At 48.3% G+C, this 21,454-nt stretch overlaps 1 protein-coding gene across 4 annotated transcripts in view; it reads right to left on the reverse strand.

Moving 5' to 3' along the window:
- The window catches only part of MECOM (MDS1 and EVI1 complex locus), a 317,891-nt gene that overhangs the window by 190,924 nt on the left and 105,513 nt on the right, over positions 1 to 21,454 (reverse strand). For all 4 annotated transcript variants that reach the window (XM_078869634.1, XM_078869632.1, XM_078869633.1 and 1 more), the window contains exon 2: positions 2,679 to 2,975. In XM_078869634.1, the coding sequence (XP_078725760.1) occupies positions 2,679 to 2,975 (297 nt within the window). The remainder of the gene's footprint in view (positions 1 to 2,678; positions 2,976 to 21,454) is intronic.

Consider the following 21,454-nt stretch of genomic DNA (forward strand, 5'->3'; position numbering starts at 1 on the left):
ACCTCACTCTGTCTCACCCGTACGACCACGCATAGCCCCACGGCCGCCAACCGCCACCACCTCACCGAGGCCGATAGCAACATGAAACATGTATGACTTCTGAATTTCTTTGCCGAATTTATGGAATTGAAAACACCCGACCCCTGAAGGATGACTGGTCCGTGCCATAGCTCATCACCGAAAAGGACAAACCAAAAAAATATATACAAACGAAGATAAAACAAAATAATTAAAGTTATGGATTAATTTTGTTTCCCCCCACCCGACCCTAACGGTGTATAGTATTGCGACCTCTCTCTTTCATGTGCGGTTTGCAGCTAATTAACGAACACAATCAAGTTAATTTCGCTAAATAAAAATTGGTGAAATTCTAATATGTTTTTTTTTTTCATATCTCGCTATTTTGAACAATAATGCCAACATAATTGCCTGGGAAAGCCTCACTGAGTGCCGAGCTTCTTTCTCAGGAGGGCCCTGCTGCAATTGGGATGTTGGGCCCATTGCAATAATGAGAGCTTTGGCTTCTTGTGGGAGGAAACCAGAGAACCCGGAGAAAACCCTCCACACGTTGGGAGGGGAAAACGCCCTTACCTCCACACAGATTAATTGCATCCACTGGTGGCACTTGAAATTCTCGACCTGCGCCAGTATACAGGAGGTCGTGGGTCCGATTCCGACCCTGACGCCTGAGTTTGCATGTTCTCCCCATGGTCACGTGGACATTTTTCCAGACCCTCCGGTTTCCCTCTCCAAATTTAGAAACACGCGTTTAGAGTATTTGGCTGGAAGTATTTGGCTGCTATACATTTCCACGTGATAAGCCACTTTGTTCAGTGGTACCTTACCTAGTGAAATATAAAATAGTTGAATAGTTTTATCTCCTCGTCACCTCGCAGCACAAGCCTACAACACCTGGCATCTCCAGGCAGTATCTCAACCAAGCCATCGGCCAGAATCAACCCTGCTGAAAAAATAGATGCTACATTTTGCCAATGTTAAATTGTTGCCGCTCTGTACGTAATTTTAAGCGGTGAAAATGTTCTCCATTTGCACAAAGTTACTTGAATTCATCTCGTTCTCAATATTGTAAATGTCTTCAAAAAAACTTTATTTTATTTTTATTTCACCTCTTTGGCCTCTCGATGTTGTGTGAAAATTGCCCAAAATGTTGCCTAAATAGAAACGTTATCCTATTAAGTCAGTGTTATTGGCAAATGCATTGAGATTATGTTTGTTTCAAGTTATTATTTGATTGCAATACATTTCCAGTTTTTTTACACGTCTTTCACCAAAATATTTAAAAGAGCATATTATCAGTATACATTGACCTACGTCTAAATAAAAGTGAATATTTAACGAATATCACCATGTTGTAATTCATCTCTCCGAATATTTAATTTTTTTATGTATCCCACTAACCCACCACTTGCATTAATTTGAGCAAAGATTATGACGGCATTACTTGCCGCAAAGGCCAATGAAGTCACGAGAAAATTTTCCCAGTTTCGATCGTCCACTTGCCATTCAACGAAGCAACGACCATAGGCCACGTGCAGTTCCCGTCAAACCACGTTGACGTAAATCTCCGCTTGTAGAAAATAACGCCGTGCGCAAAATCTCCGAGACCCGAATTACTCCAGGAAGTTTGTGCCGTAACCAAACATCGTCAGGGCAGGTGAAAAACAGTTCCTTTCTGAAGTCGTCGTGGGCCGGGGAGCAGGTTGCAATGAGTAGGCGCAAATGTCAACCGTGAGCTTATGCACGGCCAGGATGAAACGGCTACCCACTCGGGCATTTAATTAATTGGAAACATGCTATCACCGTCTGTTTCACTCTGACAAACACAGCAAAAAGGTGGCAGATGATGTAAGGCTGGCAGGAGGCTGCTGCCCACCTGCTCGGGGATTGTATGATTCATGCACATCCGTGGTCGGCATTTATTTATTTATATCGTCCGCCGAGTGGCTTACGGGAAGCCCCCTCGCACGTGCATCGCGGGTCGTGGTGGTGAGGATGCGGCGGGCGGTTTAAGAAAGTTCTAAGTTCGCTGCACGAAGGCGAGTGCCACGTGGCATCGCAGCAGCAATGGCGGATTTATGGCTGAATTATATTGTATAGAGGTGTGTGTATAGATTGAAAAAAAAATCAACACATTTGTCAATAACAGTGTAACTTTAAAAGTAAAAAATATATAACAGCTGACGTTTTTTGGAAATTTCTTTCTTCATAGCACGCAAGAAGAAGAGGACCCATTGATGGAAACCTGTTACATCTACTTTTCTTTTAAGGCCACAGCATTGTTGACAAATGTGCTGAGTTCTTTGTTAATTGTGCTTGTGCACCACTGCCAACACACCAGCATCACCGAATTATTTACACATAGAAATAAAAAAAGGAATTTAGTGAACATATCGATCCATTTTATATTTAATTGAACAATTGGGCATTCGTCTGCCTGTAGGGGTGTGATATTTCACATATGGCTTTTCGCAAGCAAGTAATTCCTTTAAAATATTGCACATTTTGACCGCGTAGCTGATTAAGAAGAAGAAGACGATGGGGATAATGATGAATACATCACGACCAACGGCCAAATGAACAAACCCCGGCCACCCCACCACACCCTCTTGCCCGCCGCCAGCCACGCGCGTACACCCCGCAACGCCGCGCTGTCTTACGGCCAAACTCCTGGCTGTCGTCGGCCGAGTGAAGCATGGAGGGCGAGCTGGGGAGCGACGGCGGCGCGTGCTTGAGGGCCGGGTGCGCGCCGGCGCTCAGCGCGCTGCTGCTGAGCAGGCAGTTGGCTGCGGCGGCGGCTGCTGCTGCGGCGGCGGCGGCGTCGTCGTCGTCACGTTCGTCGCCGTCCGACGGGATCGTCCCGACGGCTCCCAGCGCTGTCTCCCCCACAGCCGCCAGGCCGGGCTGCCCGTCGTACATGTCCTCAACCACCTCGTCATCCTCCTCCTCCTCCTCGTCTGCAGACAGAGTGCACAGCGAGCGGCGGCGACGGGGATGAGTTTTTGGGACGCCAGACGAGGCACGGAGACGGGTTAAGGGGTCGGAGGGTGAGGTGGGTGGCTGGAGGGTGGGGAGGTTCGGTGTTGAGGCCACGTCAGTTCTAATCATGGGGCAGGTTTCTTGAATCCCACTTCCCCTATCGCCTTTGATCCCCCCCCCCGCCACTCCAAGCAGTATAATTGGGATCGCCGCAGCTAATGGATCAACATGTCATCTGCGGTGGGGTAAAGTGTGAGCACTCCCACCTATTTTAAAAATGTGTGGCCAAAGTGAAAGAGTAGGCCAAATGCCCTCTAGAGGGCCTCTGTAGACCCCCCCCCCCCCCCCACTAGCAGGAATGTGAGCGAAAAATTTCAGTGCTGCACCTTTACTTTCTCCATCGTCGTCTTTACGATTATGGCAAATGACAACCCCGGCAATGGACACGTGCTTTCATCTAATACACAACGTATATTTACACACGGTGTGTACACAAACAGCCAGTGTAAAGTTTCCATCTCGTCCATAATTGATCAATGTGCCCTAATGACCCGTAATTTAGTCTTCATTAGGCGGGGTGTAGTGTCGCACGCTTGTAATCAATCGCATCGGTTGCAAAAGGTTGGTGGGTCACATGGATCCGTGAAACTTACAATCCCACTCGACCGTGAAAGGGCCAGGAGCTAGCAGCACCATTAAATAGATTCTTAAATCAAGTGCCTCGCCAGGAGATCCCACCGATGACCTCTGGATTGCACATCCAGTGTGAAAACTATTACACATGCGGCATCATCCGAGAGACGACAACGACCAACAAAGATGATGATGACGATGATGATGATGACGATGATGATGATGGACGGATGACTGAAATGTGCCCAAACCAGATAGCGGTTGGCGCTATGCTGCGCTCCGAACCCGGCGACCCGAGTTCAATTCCCGCTCACGGCCAACACCAGTGATGATTATTATCTGAACCGGTTTTGGGCCTCCCCTAGGTCGACTCAGCCTAAAATGAGTACCAGGTGCGTTGAGTTTTTTTTAAAGATAACTGCAGAGCAACTAGTGCCAGGTCGCCACCTAGCAGCCTTCTAGCTCGTCTGTGGTCCCTCGGCGATTGTGCGATTTACAATTTGAATGAACGGTGCTGAGATGAATGCAAGGAATTTATTCTGAGGGCTCTCCCAGAATATCGCAAAAACGTATTCCGTGGTGTAAGCCTCGCAAAAAAAAATTACGTTATTAAAAAAAAAACACTGATCTGGTCCACAGGACTTGGGAGTGAGGAAGGGCCACGGCACGTGATTGATCAATACTGGGCAAGGCGGCGCAAGATAAGTTCCCAACTGACATTCTCCGTTCCGCAGACCGCAGACAAGGCGATGGGATGAATGGACTCTGTGCGACAGCCTGTGACGAGGCTGTACCAAAGTCCACCTGCTCAACACCGGATCGTGTGGAGAGGGAAGGTGTATTGGGGATCGGCGGTCTGATCGATGGCTTTATTTTCACCGCTTGTATTTATTTAGAGGTGAGAGGCCGTTCGGATACGTTATCTCTTTTGCAAACGGCAGCTACAGCGGGAAAGGGAGGGGTCATTACCATCCGAGGCGTTAACGACAAATCTATTCACCGGTCACATTCCATTCTTACGCTCACGATGCACGCGCGTGAGAATGGAGCGTCGTTGATCCGTGTGCAGTGGATACGCACGGTCGCCGAAAGCCACTTGATGTGCTGCCGTGCACCGTGATTTTCATATACATCTATTGGAAAATAGCAGAGGTGTGGACTCGAGCCATGTGACTTGGACTCGAGTCAGACTCGAGTCATGAATTTGATGACTTGCGACTCGACTTGGACTTGCATAACAATGACTTTGTCCCACCTATGAGATGTGGACTCGAGTCATGTGACTTGGACTCGAGTCAGACTCGAGTCATGAATTTGATGACTTGCGACTCGACTTGGACTTGCATAACAATGACTTTGTCCCACCTATGAGATGTGGACTCGAGTCATGTGACTTGGACTCGAGTCAGACTCGAGTCATGAATTTGATGACTTGCGACTCGACTTGGACTTGCATAACAATGACTTTGTCCCACCTATGAGATGTGGACTCGAGTCATGTGACTTGGACTCGAGTCAGACTCGAGTCATGAATTTGATGACTTGCGACTCGACTTGGACTTGCATAACAATGACTTTGTCCCACCTATGACTGATGTGGACTCGAGTCATGTGACTTGGACTCGAGTCAGACTCGAGTCATGAATTTGATGACTTGCGACTCGACTTGGACTTGCATAACAATGACTTTGTCCCACCTATGAGATGTGGACTCGAGTCATGTGACTTGGACTCGAGTCAGACTCGAGTCATGAATTTGATGACTTGCGACTCGACTTGGACTTGCATAACAATGACTTTGTCCCACCTATGAGATGTGGACTCGAGTCATGTGACTTGGACTCGAGTCAGACTCGAGTCATGAATTTGATGACTTGCGACTCGACTTGGACTTGCATAACAATGACTTTGTCCCACCTCTGGAAAATAGAATTGTGGCGTGCTGCGGATCATCTACTTAATGGTGGACTATGCAGCCACCTACTTAAAGGAGGCTAGATAGCCGAGTAACGGGCCCCTTCTTAAGAACGGGGCGGACAGAAGATGTGAATGTGTTGGAATTGAACTCATCTCACACTCTGGAGCCCCCTGAGAAAACTTGCAAACGTTCAAACGCAATAAACAAGGCAGTGAGTTGTTTTTTTTGGAGGGGGGGGTGGGTGCAAGAGGAGAGACATTTGCAGGCGAAATAGACAGGAAATGGCACAACTCATTTCTCATTTATGAACCCTTGCTTAGAACTTCCCACGGTCCCAGTAGTGCGCCCCCCCCCCAGTCTCTCTCCGCTCTCAACCAAGGCGCATCGCCCAAATTGCCAGCGACAAGGCAGCTTGAACGATACGTGCCGCGACTGGGTTTTTAAAAAGTTTCATCGTCGTGCTTTAATGATTGTTTTTTCGTCCAGGCTCAATGGCCCATAAAACGCGAGGAGACCCGAGCGGGTTTCAAGCTATAGTTTGAAAAATAATCAAGCGAACAACAGACAGACAAACAAACAAAACGCACGCATACGCGCGCGCGTGCGTGCATGCGCGCAAATACCAACGGTGCCCAAATGCGCACGCACGAATAAAGATGCCCACGAAAGGGATTGGCATCGAGAAATTGGACCTAAAAGAAAATGTATACCTGTTGGCTACTTAATATTACAGTGAAGTTACATCATGGGACCTCCTTTGCCAGTACCAAAATATGAGAATAGGTGAGAATAGGTTTTGCCCCTTTTTCTGGCAACAAAACAGGTGTTAAGATGTTAAAACACCAAACTGAAACCTTTTACAAGGAATCATGTCTGCATTAACCACAATACTTGTGGTCAGAATGCAAACAAAAAACACTTTGAAACTATACGCATTGTCCTTGAAACTGATTGGTCCACACTAGAGACGGCTTTCTTTTGAGCCTAGTCTCAAAACGGTGTTAAACCAGAGGCTCAAAAGAAAGCTGTCTCTGGTGTGGACCAATCCGTTTCAAAGACAATGCTTAAATTATCAGTGTTTTTTGTATGCATTCTGACCACAAGTATTGTAGTTAATGCAGACATGCTTCCTTGTAAAAGGTTTCAGTTTGGTGTTTTAACATCTCAACGCCTGTTTTGTTGCCAGAAAAAAGGGGGAAAACCTATTCCCACCTACAATGAAGTTATTATCATAATTGGGGTAAAATGCAGTGTATCGATTTGCTAATGGAAGGCAGCGGAGAGTGGGGGGGATGGTGATGCGAGTTCACGGCGTTTCATCATATTACATTATACGTGGAGATTTTCTGATAGAGCACAGCAATTACTTTATGCCTTTTAGTGTTTAATATCCATTCATGCATACGTGTTAATCGCACCATTCTTCCATTCTCTCTCTCTCTGTCATAATTAATTAATTAGCTACATTGTAAGAATGTACATGTACAGCTTTGTTGTCAGTCCACTGCTGGATAATTTTACGTTTAGCAGTCCCGGAAATTCCACATTCCGATGGCAGGGACCAGTCTGTTCCAGGTGGTGCTCAATTAACCAACCGCATAGAAACAATAATGTCGATGATCGTGGTGATATTGGTCAGAGGTGTGGACTCGAGTCATGTGACTTGGACTCGAGTCAGACTCGAGTCATGAATTTGATGACTTGCGACTCGACTTGGACTTGCATAACAATGACTTTGTCCCACCTCTGATATTGGTGATATAATACCAGACCTGGAGCCGATTACAATTGCAATCGTGCAATTCATAATTAACCAAAATTCAATGTTTGGCTGTTGTAATTGCAAATATAATTGAGTGCGGGTCTGGACAATACAGTATAGTACAATTTATGAAGATGCACACACAGAGATAAGCTAAACGCAGCTGCTTCTCAACACACTGTGACGCCGTGTACAAACGAGCGGGAGACGCATTGGCAGGGAAACCAATGTAAGCGAGACGCATAAGAATTCTGTCGACAGAAGAGGACATGGGCAGGGTAATGGGGGAAGGCCTTGAACCTAGTGGAGCTGTACTTGTGGCAAGGGAGCTGGCAGCACAAGCGGCCTAAGGGGATGACGATGACCGCGATGATGTCAACGATGGGCGGTCGTGAGTCAACCCTAATCTGGAGTTGAACTCACGCAAACTGAGACCACAAGCCCAGGCTCTCTTGTGCCGAGTGAGTAATACGTTAATTGATAATAATTGTAGATTATTCAGAGCCGTGCCAGGAACATAGCTTATCTAATTTCGCTGTCTAGCCTATCGATCGCTTCTGGGTATGAATCAAGTTTCATATTGTTAAATCGATTGAGAGATATTGCAACGGTTACGTTTTTAGTCGCGATGTAAAAAGCCGGAATGACTCTGCGCGCGAGCGGGCGCGATTGCTTTGCCTTCAAACAAATGCGTCGCTCCTACTGTATCATTCAGCACAGCTTTTCTGTTAAAGGAACCAGCGTTGTAATTACCTATTGATTAGAGTCGTGTTGTGTGAATGGAGACGGTATGTCAAACCCTTAGCGGAACCGGCTCGCCATTGCCACAGTCGCCTTTGACACGGGGATTTTGAAATACGCATCGTCGATGATCGGATACATTATGAAACACTGGAACAGAATTGATGATTTATGCTCACAATACGCCACACGGCATCTACTTTCCAGGGGTGATGCCAACGCAACTCACCGCACAGTGGGACAACAACAATAATGCAACGTCTTCTTGGTTCTTTCGGTAAAGTCACATAGAATGGAAATAATAAAATAAGAAAAAGAACACGTAATAAAATATTTATTTTTTTAAATATTTTTTTTTTTTATAATTATTTTATCATGTTTTATTTTTGAAAAAACATAATAAAATTCCATTCTACGTGACTTTACCGAAAGAACCAAGAAGATGAATCCCTGCAGTCACAAAAGCTTTAAATCGAAAAATAATGCAACGTTGATTTTATTCCCTCCAAAATCAGCGGCGTGCGTTGAATGAAACACACCCGCCACCAAATTGCGGTGAGGTATGGTCGCGGCTGACACGGAGTGCGGATGTCGACCTTCATCCAACAGGCGATTGACTTGACGAAGGGATGTGGATGTGGAGAATGATGTTGGTGATGGACCATTTAAAATTTTGTTTTTTATTCAAATTTTTTATTTTATTGGAGATTTCAATTTAGTGTTTCTTGGGTAACAGTGTGTTTTACCACCGGCACTTTTTACACCTGATCTTGTACTTTTTTTCATTCCTTAATGAGCTCAAAACGTACAAAATGATGCATTTTATACGTAAAAATACGTGATTTCTTACCTTTTTTAAAATTTATTCATTTGTATTATTCGGTCATGTTTCTGTATTGTGTCTGTTACAGAAGCGGCGTGCGAGGTTTTCGTTGACGAAAACCCGACTTAAGATCTTCTTAGCTCGCGCGACACATCAAAATAAACCTAAACCAAATGACTGCGGGAAACGCGCCCAACCGCGAAGGTCGTCGGAGGCTTGGCCGAGTTTTCGTGACCGCTCAAGACTCGGGTGCGAGGCTGTCGGGGAGGGGACACCGGCGGTGGTGTAGGTTGAGGTAGCGAGATTTCCAGAAGAGGGCGGTGCAGCAGTGGCGAATTGAATTCGTCTTTGCAGAGCTTTTTGAACTTTCTTTTTTGCCCTCTCTCGAATTTGAGTTCTCCCGTTTTCTCCAACGTGCCATTAACCCCTCCTTGGTGCGATTGGCCAAACATTTCAAGGGCAGGGCCCTCCTGAACAAACGTCTTGAGACTCCGTGAAAATTTTCTGTACAATTAAAAGTCATTATTATTATTCGCACTCCTCTCAAACGTTGCCATTGTAGGTGACGCTCAGACGTGATTGCTTATACATTATTCCACAGGTGTGTATTTTCGTGACTTTTTAAAAAAGAATCGTCCTGCCTTGCAGTGGTTCACGAACGGAAAACCAATTCGCTTGTCAACTTTCTTACAATGTCCCCAACAAGTTTTTTTTTCAAGGCCCCGGAGTGTGAAGTGCCATCTCCAACGATAAGTCAGTCAATCACACTGCCCCAACTCCCGTCTCTCTCTACGAGAAAAAAGATACTCGAAGGTGACACTGACGGCTGCTCTGTGCTTCCAGTGTTCAGAGGCCTGCTTAAAGCGCGGCTCCGGCTGGAGCACGCGTACCACACACATGTCGGTGATGTGCACGTCTTATTTGAACGCTGGGGAGCCGGAAAAGCCCCTCTCTGTACCAGCGTGGACGGCACCCTCGTGTTCACCTTCTGAAGCGCTCGCTCGTCACCGTGGCGTGCGCGATGACCACCACCACCACGTGACTTTTCTTTCGTGTTGTGCGCGGTGCATTTAGCGCCACAGCGCATGGATATACAACGTTTGTTTATTTGCTGATACCTATGTATTTCATATCGGAATCGCCTCCAGTGCTGTTGCTGCTGGCGGCAATAACAGTTCTTATAAAAGTCAAACGTCTCTACCCTGAAGAAGGAGCCCTTGCACCAAGCATGCGCCTATTTCTCATGCATTCGTCTGCTGGTGCGCAAAGTATCGATGACGCATGCGGGAGACATTTTCTTCCGCTTGCGGATTTGCAAACAAAAACGCAAGCCGCCAACGGGGTTATTTTTTGTTGTTGTTAAGCATCTCCGAGTAATAGCGGTAAACCATGAAACCTCGGACACTCGGGGTAACAGCTGCGAGTGTGTCGTCCGCGCCTGAATGCACTTCCGGTGTTCGCCATCATCACAGGAGGGCAAAAGGGGAGAGAGAGAGAGAGATGGTTGTAGGCAGGAGCGGGGAAGGTGCTCTCCTCCGGGCGAATTAAGAGGCTAAAGGTTGTTTATTTAGCAGGGAACACGGCTATAATTGCCTCTGTTAGCTCGTGTCACATGAGCAAGCAGATAAACGTACGCGCTTGGTAATGGGAGCCCTTAATTGAGCTGTATGCAGGATATGGCATATTGATGAATTTGTGTTGTCACATTTTCTGGTCTCTGCTGCTCCACAGCAGAGGAAAGTAATACCATTCCCTGAGCACATGTGAGCGTGTGCACGTGTGTGTGTGTCTTTGTTTGTACATGTGTGTGCGACTTAGCGGCGGTGCAGCGGTTAGCGCACTGCACTACGAACGCGGCGACTCGAGTTCGATTCCCGCTCACGGCCGGCGCCACTGACGATTATCTGAACCAGTTCTGGGACTCCCCTAGGTCGACTCAGCCTCAAATAAGTACCTGGTGCGGTGTGTAAACATCGCCACTGGGGAGACGAAGGTGCTGGCCACCAACTCCCTCATGTGCCGTACCGGCCTTCGTAGGTGCTCGCTAACAGCACTTGCTGCTAGTCTGTTTAGGCTATACGGGGGAATCTTTGCCTTTGTTTGGAATTGCAAATTGTAAAGGTGCAGACCTGCAATTGCTTGCTCGTGTCACTGCTGGCAGGAAGGGCCTCCAGTATCTGGGAGCTCTAGACACGTTCGCCAAACGTCTCGGAAGACGTAGGACTACCCCATAACTTTACCCCGCCACGCACGGGCCTGCTCACCCCCCCCCGCCCGATTGCGGTGAACCCATCTGGACGGAGGAGGCGGTGGGGTGAATTGAAGCAACTTTGCCCGGAGCGGAGGCCGCTGGGTCGCGGTGTTGCGACACCGGCAACTGCGTCGCGTCGCGTGGAACGTGACGGTCCAAGACGAACGCACGTCTGAATCCATTTTTGTTATCGGCTGTGTGAGTGTTTTTTTATTTTTTCCCGCGATGAATGAGCGGCAGAGAAGGGAGGTCAGTCAACCACCCCCCTCCCTCCTTCCCTCCCTCCCTCCCTCCCCGTACGCCAGCCGCTCTCTCTCTTCTGCCACAGCCACCTGACCCCCAGTGCTGCTCGGTTGATTCTGCCAACGCTTCTCAAAAACTTCGCCCGTCAGTTGTGAAAGCGGGTGTGGCCAATCGGGGTGGGGTGGGGTGGTGTGTGGGGGGGGGTACCCGGGTGGCTCAGCTGCCTCGCGTCTCTCGGCGTCACTTTGTGAATGTGGCGTCCTGCGGTCGGCGCCAAAGGCCATCAAGTTTCGGTCACCGAATGTCAAGCCCATCCTCGGCGCGTCCCCATCTCTTTGGTTAACCGCATTGTTCCGTTTGGCCAAATTTGGGGGCTCTCTCGCGCCCGGTCACTTTGTGTGCCATCAGCTGGCGGGGTCCTCGCGAGAATTTGCCGCTGACAAAGGCGGCGATAGCAATGATGCCACTAAGAGAGAGAGCGCCGGGGGTGGGGGAGGGGAGTAGTGGGGGCTTCGCAGATTCATGGGCACATCTTTTTTTATCCGATTCTTTTGGAGGGGGGGTGGAGGGGGGTTTAAAAAAAAAAAGCGAAAAATTCCTTCGTTTTCTAAGAACTTTTCGTGCTGACAATGGCGTGCGCGCACGTTTCCTCACGCGGAGCCGACGCGCAATAATTGAGCAAAGTACAATTACTGACATCTGCTCCATTGAAGGACTTTTTTTGTTGCCTTAAAGTGGAAAGAAAGTTCCCAATAGGAGGAAAAAATGCTACCGCGTGACAGAGGTAGTTTTTTTTATTTTTTGCACAGAAAACGAAGCAAAGCAATAATTACCATTACACTGCCATGATTATAATAGGGTCACGTGAGGCCAGAGGGCTCATGGGAAACATTAACAAACTAAATTACTTGGGAATGTGAAATCCTACAAACATTTAGACTGTAATTAGGGCATTCTAAGGATCAACAGAAACAACAACAACAACAACAACCAAAAAAAAAAATCGGTGAGCATTTCAGCTTCAAAGCGCTCGCAAATAAGGACAAAAGTAAATATCTTAAGAGTAAAAATAATAGAACGTACAGCCCCTTGTCAATACACTGGTGAAGGAAGGCCTGTTTCACAATGTCGTGTCAGTCATGGGAGTTGTTTGACCATACTTCACCACACTGGTCAGTGCAGTTTGGTGAAGCAGAGTGGGTGAGGGAGCCCAGGATCGGTTTAGATTGCCCTCACCGCTGATGTTACCCTCGTTTGCGATTCGAACTCAGGTTGCTTTGTTCTTGATCACACTGCTTGAACCACTGCAACCACCCTTACTCCCATTACGCTTTAAAAAAAAAACGTTATTATGGGCTCTTATCTGACAACAAAATAAATGTCGCTCGTCACCAATGGTTCATTCACCACAAATGTTTGCCGGTGGTTGGAAATTCAATTCGAATCACCACGTTCATTGCAACCCCAATTCCCCGATACATTTACATACGTGTACAGAAATTCCAGCCATTCTCAATCCCGCCAATGGATGAATGTCTCCCCCATACCAACGTCGGTCATGGGGGATTGCTCACCATAATTCACCACGCTGGGTCAACGCGTGTTGGTGAAGACGGGGCAAAGATTTGTGATAACGCTCGCTACCGATGTTAGCCGTGGACGGGAATCGAACCCGGGTCAACTGGGTTCAAGACGCAATGCGCTAACTGCTGCACCACTGCTTCCGTCAAGCGAGCAGCTCCACCACCGCTTCTAATCTTCAAGATAACCGCGGATAAATGTGTATCGTAGGGTTTGGTTTTCTTTGGCATTCACTGCCATGTCGTGTATTATTTCCCCTGTGCTTGACTTGTTTTTGACGCTTGCGTTATCAATACATGGTAATTTATACATTTAATCAAAGTCGCTGACCAATAACTGAGAAACAACAAACATGTTGTTCACATCGTGGAGTGACATCTTATTTAGTAACGCCTAATTGTGATTAATGATTTAAGCCTTGCATTTCAGTCCCTGTAAATTAATTTTTCTCTATCCGAGGTTTCTCTGCACAATATATATTTACCACCCGCCCCGCTGTCACCCCACCCCCATTCCTCCCACTATAGTTGCGCATTCAGTTTAAAAAAAAAAAACTACTTAAAACCGCGATGCTTATTTAACATTTGTCTCTCATTGTTTTATGACCGTCAGACGGCGATGGGAAAATCTGCCGTGGCAGCGCATCCAAAGGCAGAGCCATCGTTTAGGAGCTTTGAGCCATTCATCCAAATGATGGGCGCTTTTCATCCGTTAAATCTAAGTTAACCACAAAATAGCAATGGGGAGGGGAAGGAAAAAAATCCCATTACTGCGATCTGTGACAACGGGGCATTCAATATTTGGCTTGATAATGTGATAACGGGTGATCAACGTGCTGAATGAGATAGATAGCATTACCCGTGGCTCTAAGCTGCACCTCCTAAGGGTGGGTGGCTGTCTGCTCCAAGTTATAATGGTCAATTTAGAATCTCCAGGCCTATGAGGACCCGCGCCGGAGTCCCGCGACGCAAGGCCGGGCCTTTTCTGGTCAGCAAATTGCATCTCGCCGGCCTCAAGTGGCAGCCGCGTTGACGCGACTCAACGCAAATGAGTTAATTTACAAAAAAAATATATATATACATCCAGTCGAAGTGATTTCGTACCCAAATGAGCGTTGAGGCAAAACTTATCTCCTGTCTCACGGCTCTGAGCCAGGAGCAGAAATTCGGCATTCGTACGGTGGCAGGGTCAAGTCTCCAGCGAGAGGACAAGCCACTCCCGACTGTTGAGCTCCCCGCGAATTAGATGCTTACTTTATCGACCACCGAGGGATGATGGGCTGATTCAACCCGCCAACCGGAAATTTCAACTCGCCACCATTGTGCGTATATCGATGCAAGAAGGCGGAAATATCAGCTCGAATGACTGATATATCCATTATTTATATATATATATGTGTGTGTGTAAAAAACGCAACTACATTAATAGATGACTGGTGTATGAAAGCATTCATAATGTCCTGACGTGACTGGTACTGTACCGTCTTGTGTTTCCCAATTCAAAACTGGGGAGCAGTGACCCCGGGTGCAGCGTCAGGAGCCAGCCGGCCTCCGCACTGCGTTGTGTAAGGCAGGGTGGCGTGGGAGAATGTGAAGCCACCCCATCAATCGCATTGCTTGTCCCGTTTCTTTTTTTTTTTTGGTGCTGATAGATGCTTATTGTGCACAATACTGCCTCTTAACCTGATAATGTAATCTACCCATTTACAGCTCGGAGAGGTCTGAGAGACTGATAATGTTTGTAGTAGTTTACGATCTGCTTTATGAATGGCCCTCCGTTTTATTTATACACAGACGGAAAGTTTCTCATCGTGTATTATAGCCCTCCCCCCCACCATTACACCCTGCCCCCCCCCCAACACCCCCCCCCACCCTCACGCAAAAAAATGTAATGACATCGACATGCCATGAGTTTTGTTTTATTTTAAGCGGAGGCTCATTTCTGCTCGCAAAATGAATAAGCAATATTTTGTCCGAACAGATACAAACACGCTTGCGAACGGGCTGGAGCCGCAGCGCAGGAGTCATCTCGTTGCGCTACGGACCGTGGCAGACGTGAGTTCGATTCCCCGACGCCCACTCGCATCACCGGGTGGGGATGAGTGACACCGCACACGAACGAACCACCATACTCTTAGTTATTTCGGTAAAGTCACGTAGGTAAAAAATGAAATTAAAATTAATAAAAAATAAAAACAATAAAATCACGACGTTTTGGAGGCAACACAAGCTTTCGTCTTCAGGTCACTTGATACAGATATTTTGCTGTGACAGTTTCACCTGAAGACGGAAGCTTGTGTTGCCTCCGAAACGTCGTGATTTTATTGTTTTTATTTTTTATTAATTTTTATTTAATTTTTTACCTACGTGACTTTACTGAAAGAACTAGGAGTATGGATCCTTGCAGTCACGAAAGCTTCAAATCTAGAACGAACCACTGCTGCTGGAACTGCCTCATTCCGTAAGCAACCGCGGCAAGTGTGGTCAACTGACCCGCCAAATAATTTTCGAAGCGCACAGATTAAAACGGAGGAGCTCGACAGGGCAGCTGAAGGAGATGAGCGTATTATGAGAGGGCGACCACGGCGGAGATGGAGCGAGGGAATCATTTCAAGTGCAGGAGCGAGATGGTAGCAGCGCTGGACAGGGAGGGACGGTGATGTCACGGGGAGGCCTTCATCCGGCAGTGGATAGCCAATAGCTGATGATGATGATGATGAATAAATATCGGCGAAAAAGTTATTGCACTTAAACATACTCTCTACCCCACGGTATAGCGGCAGAGAAAAAAAACAACCCGCAGAATATCCTCCGCGTGTAACACTTTTCGCTTTATTGCAGCCTCGATTGAATTGAACTTCTTAGTCCATGGTTCCATATGGACATTGCACGCCCTGTGCTCGATGATTCCAGAGAGCGAGGTTAAGGACGAAGCGGAGAGAACGCGGTCGTTTTTTTTTTTAGCACAAATAAAAACCCAGCCCCCCCCCACCTCCACCAACCTTCCCGAGAAAGTCGTGTTCCGTTAGAAACCGCCAGCTTCTCCCAACAAATTTACACTGAGCAGGACGCAGTCCGGTAATCAATCGGGCCATTACAAGCCTTTGTAAATGCGTTATGTTTTCATGCTCCCGGTATTTGTATTTTCTAGCCAAGTGAATAACGCTGAAGCCACGCAAGCGAGCGAATTTCATTCATTCTTTTTTTTTGCTCTCCGTTTTTTTTTCTGGTTGTTTGCCTGGAGGAGGGAGGGTAGGGGGGGGATTGAGGGGGGGGGGGAAGGCCCCCTGCTCTGCATGCGAGCCACCTACGCGCCGGCATCGTCCCAGAGGGCCCACTCCGAGACGCGAGGCTTTTATGCCGCTCTCAAATTAATAGCAGCTCTTGACATCGTTTTCTCAAGCATGATAAATATTAATAATAATCGATATTAGCACGCGGCATCCGGATGCACGCCGGGGGCACGCGCGAGCTGCACACGCAAGCACAATCCGAGCTGCTGCCCTCCCCCGTCGTCGCCCCCGCATGCTAATCGCGACGGAGCCGTTCGGCGACGGTTTTGTTGTCGTTGTTGCCCGGCCGCCACCGACGAGATCGAAACGAGGCGGGGAAAAAGGCGCAACGTCGCCCTGAATTCTGTCGCGCATCCCCGGCGCGCCGTTCTCTGCGGGGGAGCGTCCGGCTCACGACGTCGCGTCTCAGGCCGCGGCGTAGCGCGGCACGAGACGTCATCGCCTCGGCCGAAAAGGCTTTTCCGTTCGGCGAAGGGGTTTTTTTCCCTCGCCGGGTTTTTGGGAAACGCTTTGAGCGATTTCCGCCGGCATTCTACAGGGTAAGTCCCCAACAGCTAGGCAACATTTTTTGCTAAAGTTTAATTTGCATGAGATCATCTGCGGGGTGGTTCATCGCGAGCTGCCCTGCGGCCCACGCGCCGAACGCTACAGCACGAACGCTTTCAACCTTGCTGGAAAACATTGATACAGCAAACAAAAAAAAACTTGCGATTTTATTTTGTGAGGTCACAAACAAAATCCCGTTCAAATGTTTCCTTTCGGGGTCTAAAACGATGCCTGGCGGAATAACGCAAGTGCCTCCTTCGATGTGATTGCATGTGCATAGCATCCTTCGCGAGTCATACGTGTTGACGAGATGCAGAGTACACAGTTTTTATGACCTCGTCAGGTTAGACCACAAATAACATAACACTCCTGTCTGCATGTCTGTAATCTAATTCCCCAAACGCATGCACCCCACGCTCATTCCTGCCATTTTTATTAATGTTTTTACTTTTGAGTCCAATCACCCAATGTTCTCTCTCGCACACCACCGGCTGCGTCTGCGAGTGGCTCCGTGCCAGAACATGGCAGCTGCAGGGAAATGCTGCACACCGTTTGACCAAAAAAAATAGTAAGAAACCAAATACATATATACACACATTTCTACTTTGGGCGCCTGCTGTAGTTAATCTCGTGAGTTCTCACTTGGCGAAATAATAATAATAATAAGACAAACGGAAGGAGGGGGGAAGAAATGAAGTGCCAATAATGTGACGGCGGCATAAAACTGATTTACGTCCAAAATCACAAGACACATAATTGAATCACATTTGGATGGCATTTCAGCCTTTGTTTAGGGAAATGGAATTTTCGGAACGATAAACAATGCACGGCTCGAAGTCCGAAGATTTCCGAGCGGATGCGATCTCGCCGTTGCCGCTAGCAGAGTAGTCCGGATCGGATTAGTGCCCACTCGAGTCTGGAGCTGTAAATCTCTCCGTGCCATGGTACAGCTGGGCCAGGGTCCCTGCCTGTCGAACCAGAGTTCCCGCAGTTCCCACTGAGCGAACAGGACGGCCCAGGGACAGTTAGTACTCAATTATTCTAAGTGGCCTGGGTGGATGCCAGCTCCCTTAAATCAATCCCCAAACTCCGTACAGCGGATGCTCTGAGCGAGGGCCACCCGTTATCGGGCCTTGGATTCGAACGGCACTGCGGCTGGGAAAGACAGAGAGAGAGCCGAACGAACGCAAAATAAAAAACGAAACGATTCCATGTTGGATGGAGAGCGTGAGCCCTTAAGTTTTATTTTGTACCCCGCCTCTCCCTACCCGCTCCCCCACCACCCCGCAAAAAAAAAACAAGACGCGACATCCCTGCTTCTTTAGGCAGGTGAGAGCGGCGGGCGAAGAAGCGTTGCCCGAGATCAGGGAAAGCGAAAAAGAATGAGGGTTAAAAAAAAGGAGGAGAGAGAGAGAGAATGCATTAATTTTTATTAACAGGAAGCAGCCTTCCTGCCTCGCGACAATCTTTGCCTTGTCTAAATGATTTTAGCCTCTGCCACACGGTGTTCTCCACGCACATACATCACCCCATTACTGCAGGAGTGGAGAGGTCCCAGTCATTAGAAAGTGAATTAAAGATGATCCGAGGGGCTATTAATCACGGTGACAAAGGCTTTTTACGTCTCTATAACCCTAATCGAGCCTTGGGGACACTAGCCGTGGGGTGGAGGTGGCTGAGAGGAAGGTGGGGGGGGGATTGGGGAGTTGGGCTGGTTTGGGGGGGGGGGTTGGAGGATAGAGGGGGGGGGGGGCGCTGTTCATAGTGGGAGATGGTGGGGTTGGTGAAACACGCCGACTTTCGTCATTAAGCAAGGTGTAGGCCAGAAGCAAGACACGTGAGACTGCCGCTGGGACCTGGTTACTGAGATGAGACTCTGTGTTGGCTCAAATTAAAAAAAATGAAAACATCGTCGGGTTATATTCTTTCGGAACAAAAATTATTCTCACAATAATTGTTTTTTTTTTTGCTGATCGTTATTTTTGTCCCGACTATGGCGCTCAACTGCGTCTGGTGCACGTACGTATGTTGAACTTCTTTCACACCATACGTAGTGGTAATCGGAGGTGCGGGGGAAGGACAACAAACTCATACGCAAAAAAGCAGTTATATGGAAATGAGTTTTCAATCCAGATATAAAAGTGCCATGGCTCCAGCGGCTTCCGAACATCGGAAGGAAGAGCGTTCCAGACGGCCACGGAAGCGCATCTGAAAGCGCAGCGACGCGATGGCCGTCTTTGTTCGGTGGCCCAGCCAAGAGGATGCGAGGGTGGCACAAAAAGAAGTACTGCTGACGAGGCAGGAGGAGGTAAGGGGAAGAAGCCACACTGAAGGTTCTGTCCCCTCGCTGTGGCTCAGGACGAGTGCGGGAGTGTGGTGTTGTGTGGCTCAGAGGAGGGAGGGGTTATTGGGATCAGGTGGGAGGGAGGGAGGGGGGGGGAGCCTGAGCCATGGACCTGCCCTTGGGGCAGAGAACTCAAACGTTGAAAAATAACGACGTAAGAAACCTATGTGAGAGTAAAGAAATGTCTTACGATCCACAATGGTGATAACTATGATCGCGAAACACACAAAAAAGCAGTTCGAAAACAGAAACGATACGGTGATTTTATTTGTGATAGGGACATAACTTAAATACGCTACTTCAATGCATTACAACGCCTACGTTTTCGTCGTACCGAGTGCAATCTTTCACTGGGTAATAATGTTGTCCTTTCTGCCTGCCCCCAAACAAGTCCACTCGTCGAGTCAAACCTCGCGACGAAGGACAATAAAAAAACTCCCGTTAACTGCCGTGAAACAAAACAGTCGGCAGCCGACTCGTAGGGCAAAGGTGAAGCCCTCCAGCATCTCGCTCAGGCCACACTGCCGGCCGAAGGTGCCTCCACTCGGATAGGGGCTCTGGCAAGGCCCCTCGAGAGGGGACTTTGGCCTCCTCTTCCTCACTGGCGAGACGTGCTGGAAGAGGCGACAATTCTCACACGCAGTGCCGGATTAAGCTAGTGCGGGGCCTGCAGCACGTGTTATAAAGGGGCCCTAAATCAATAAAAAAAACACGTACATATTAAAACACGAATGTTTAACTTGCATAGTAATGTAATTGTATTTTCTTCATTTGCTATACAGCCAGCTAATACGACAAATCGCTAACCTTAAACACCCAGTCGTTCATCAAAGTTGAAGGCAATATAGTACTATAGTAATAGAGCAAGTGCAGAATCACCGAACAGGAATTGATACCTTGAAAGCATTTAGCGAGGGGCCCTTGAAAGTGCGGGGCGGTGGGGAGGGAGGGTGGGGGCGGTGATATTTAAGAAACCTGCCCCATTGTTTCAACTGCCGCGCCCTGAGATTGAACCTAAAATCGGCGCCTTTCGGATCACAAGACCGGAACGCGCCTCGCCATTGCTCCTCGGTAGCATCCTGCTGCTTGAACTCGGTTGCGCGTAATTTACATATCGGTGCTCCACAAGCGAGGTGGTGGTGGTGGTGGCGGTAGTGGTGGTGGCGGCAGTGGTGGTGGCGGCAGTGGTGGTGGCGGCAGTGGTGGTGGTGGCGCTGGTGGTGGCAGTGGTGGTGGCAGTGGTGGTGGTGGCAGTGGTGGTGGCGGCAGTGGTGGTGGTGGCAGTGGTGGTGGTGGCAGTGGTGGTGGTGGCGCTGGTGGTGGCAGTGGTGGTGGCAGTGGTGGTGGTGGCAGTGGTGGTGGTGGCAGTGGTGGTGGTGGCAGTGGTGGTGGTGGCAGTGGTGATGGTGGCAGTGGTGGTGGTGGCAGTGATGGTGGTGGCAGTGGTGGTGGTGGCAGTGGTGGTGGCAGCATGAGCCATGCTGTGCTGTGTTTTAATTGGCTGCGTGGGGGCCAAAGTTTGGGACGAGGAGAGAGAGAGAGAGCGCGAGCGAGGGGTTCTGGCCACGTTTGGACACCCTCCTCTGTCTTCATCAGGGCATTTCACGCCCGAGCGCAGTGATAAATTCACAAGCCCATATCTGTAACGAGGCAATTCCATTCTTATTATCCGTCGACTCTCCGAGGCCTCACTCTATTACCGTAAACAGTGACGAATGCCCTAACTAGGCGTGACAATATTTTACTTAAACAGCGCGCCTCGCGCTCCGCGGGATTTAATTAATAAAGTGGCCCTGTGACATGGAGCCACAGCGCTCGACGTTGAAATTATCTCACGTGGCGGAGGGTGCCGGCCGATGACGTCTCTGTGATCTCGCATCACCTGCACGCTGCGTTCCATTCGTCATTATCGCGAGCACTAAATCGACCCTTTTTTTGCTTGCTTGCTTCGTCGCGGCGAGTGATGCATTCTCATGCATCCGCGTGAATTTTCTTTTTCCTTGATAGGAAAAAGGTTATAAAAGTGATTTAACGGCCTCGCACCCCCCCCCACCACCACCCCCAAGAACGGTTATGATGACCTGCTTCGATGTTGTATAAATCCTCGGCGCAATCGCTCGGCTAAGCCCGTGTTGAACTCGTCTCGAAAATGTTTGCTTTCAAAAAATTTTTTAAAGCCAATCTTGACATTAATAATATGATTAGCTGCCCTTGTGTACATTTTTATTTTTTTACAAAAGAACGTGTTAAAGAGAAAGAGAAAACGAGAAAGATACGCCCAGGATCATTTACCGCCATCGCATTGCGCACAATTTGCCTACGA

The sequence above is a fragment of the Lampetra fluviatilis genome, chromosome 28 (assembly GCF_964198595.1).
Source record: "Lampetra fluviatilis chromosome 28, kcLamFluv1.1, whole genome shotgun sequence".
In the NCBI taxonomy this organism is placed as follows: Eukaryota; Metazoa; Chordata; class Hyperoartia; order Petromyzontiformes; family Petromyzontidae; genus Lampetra; species Lampetra fluviatilis.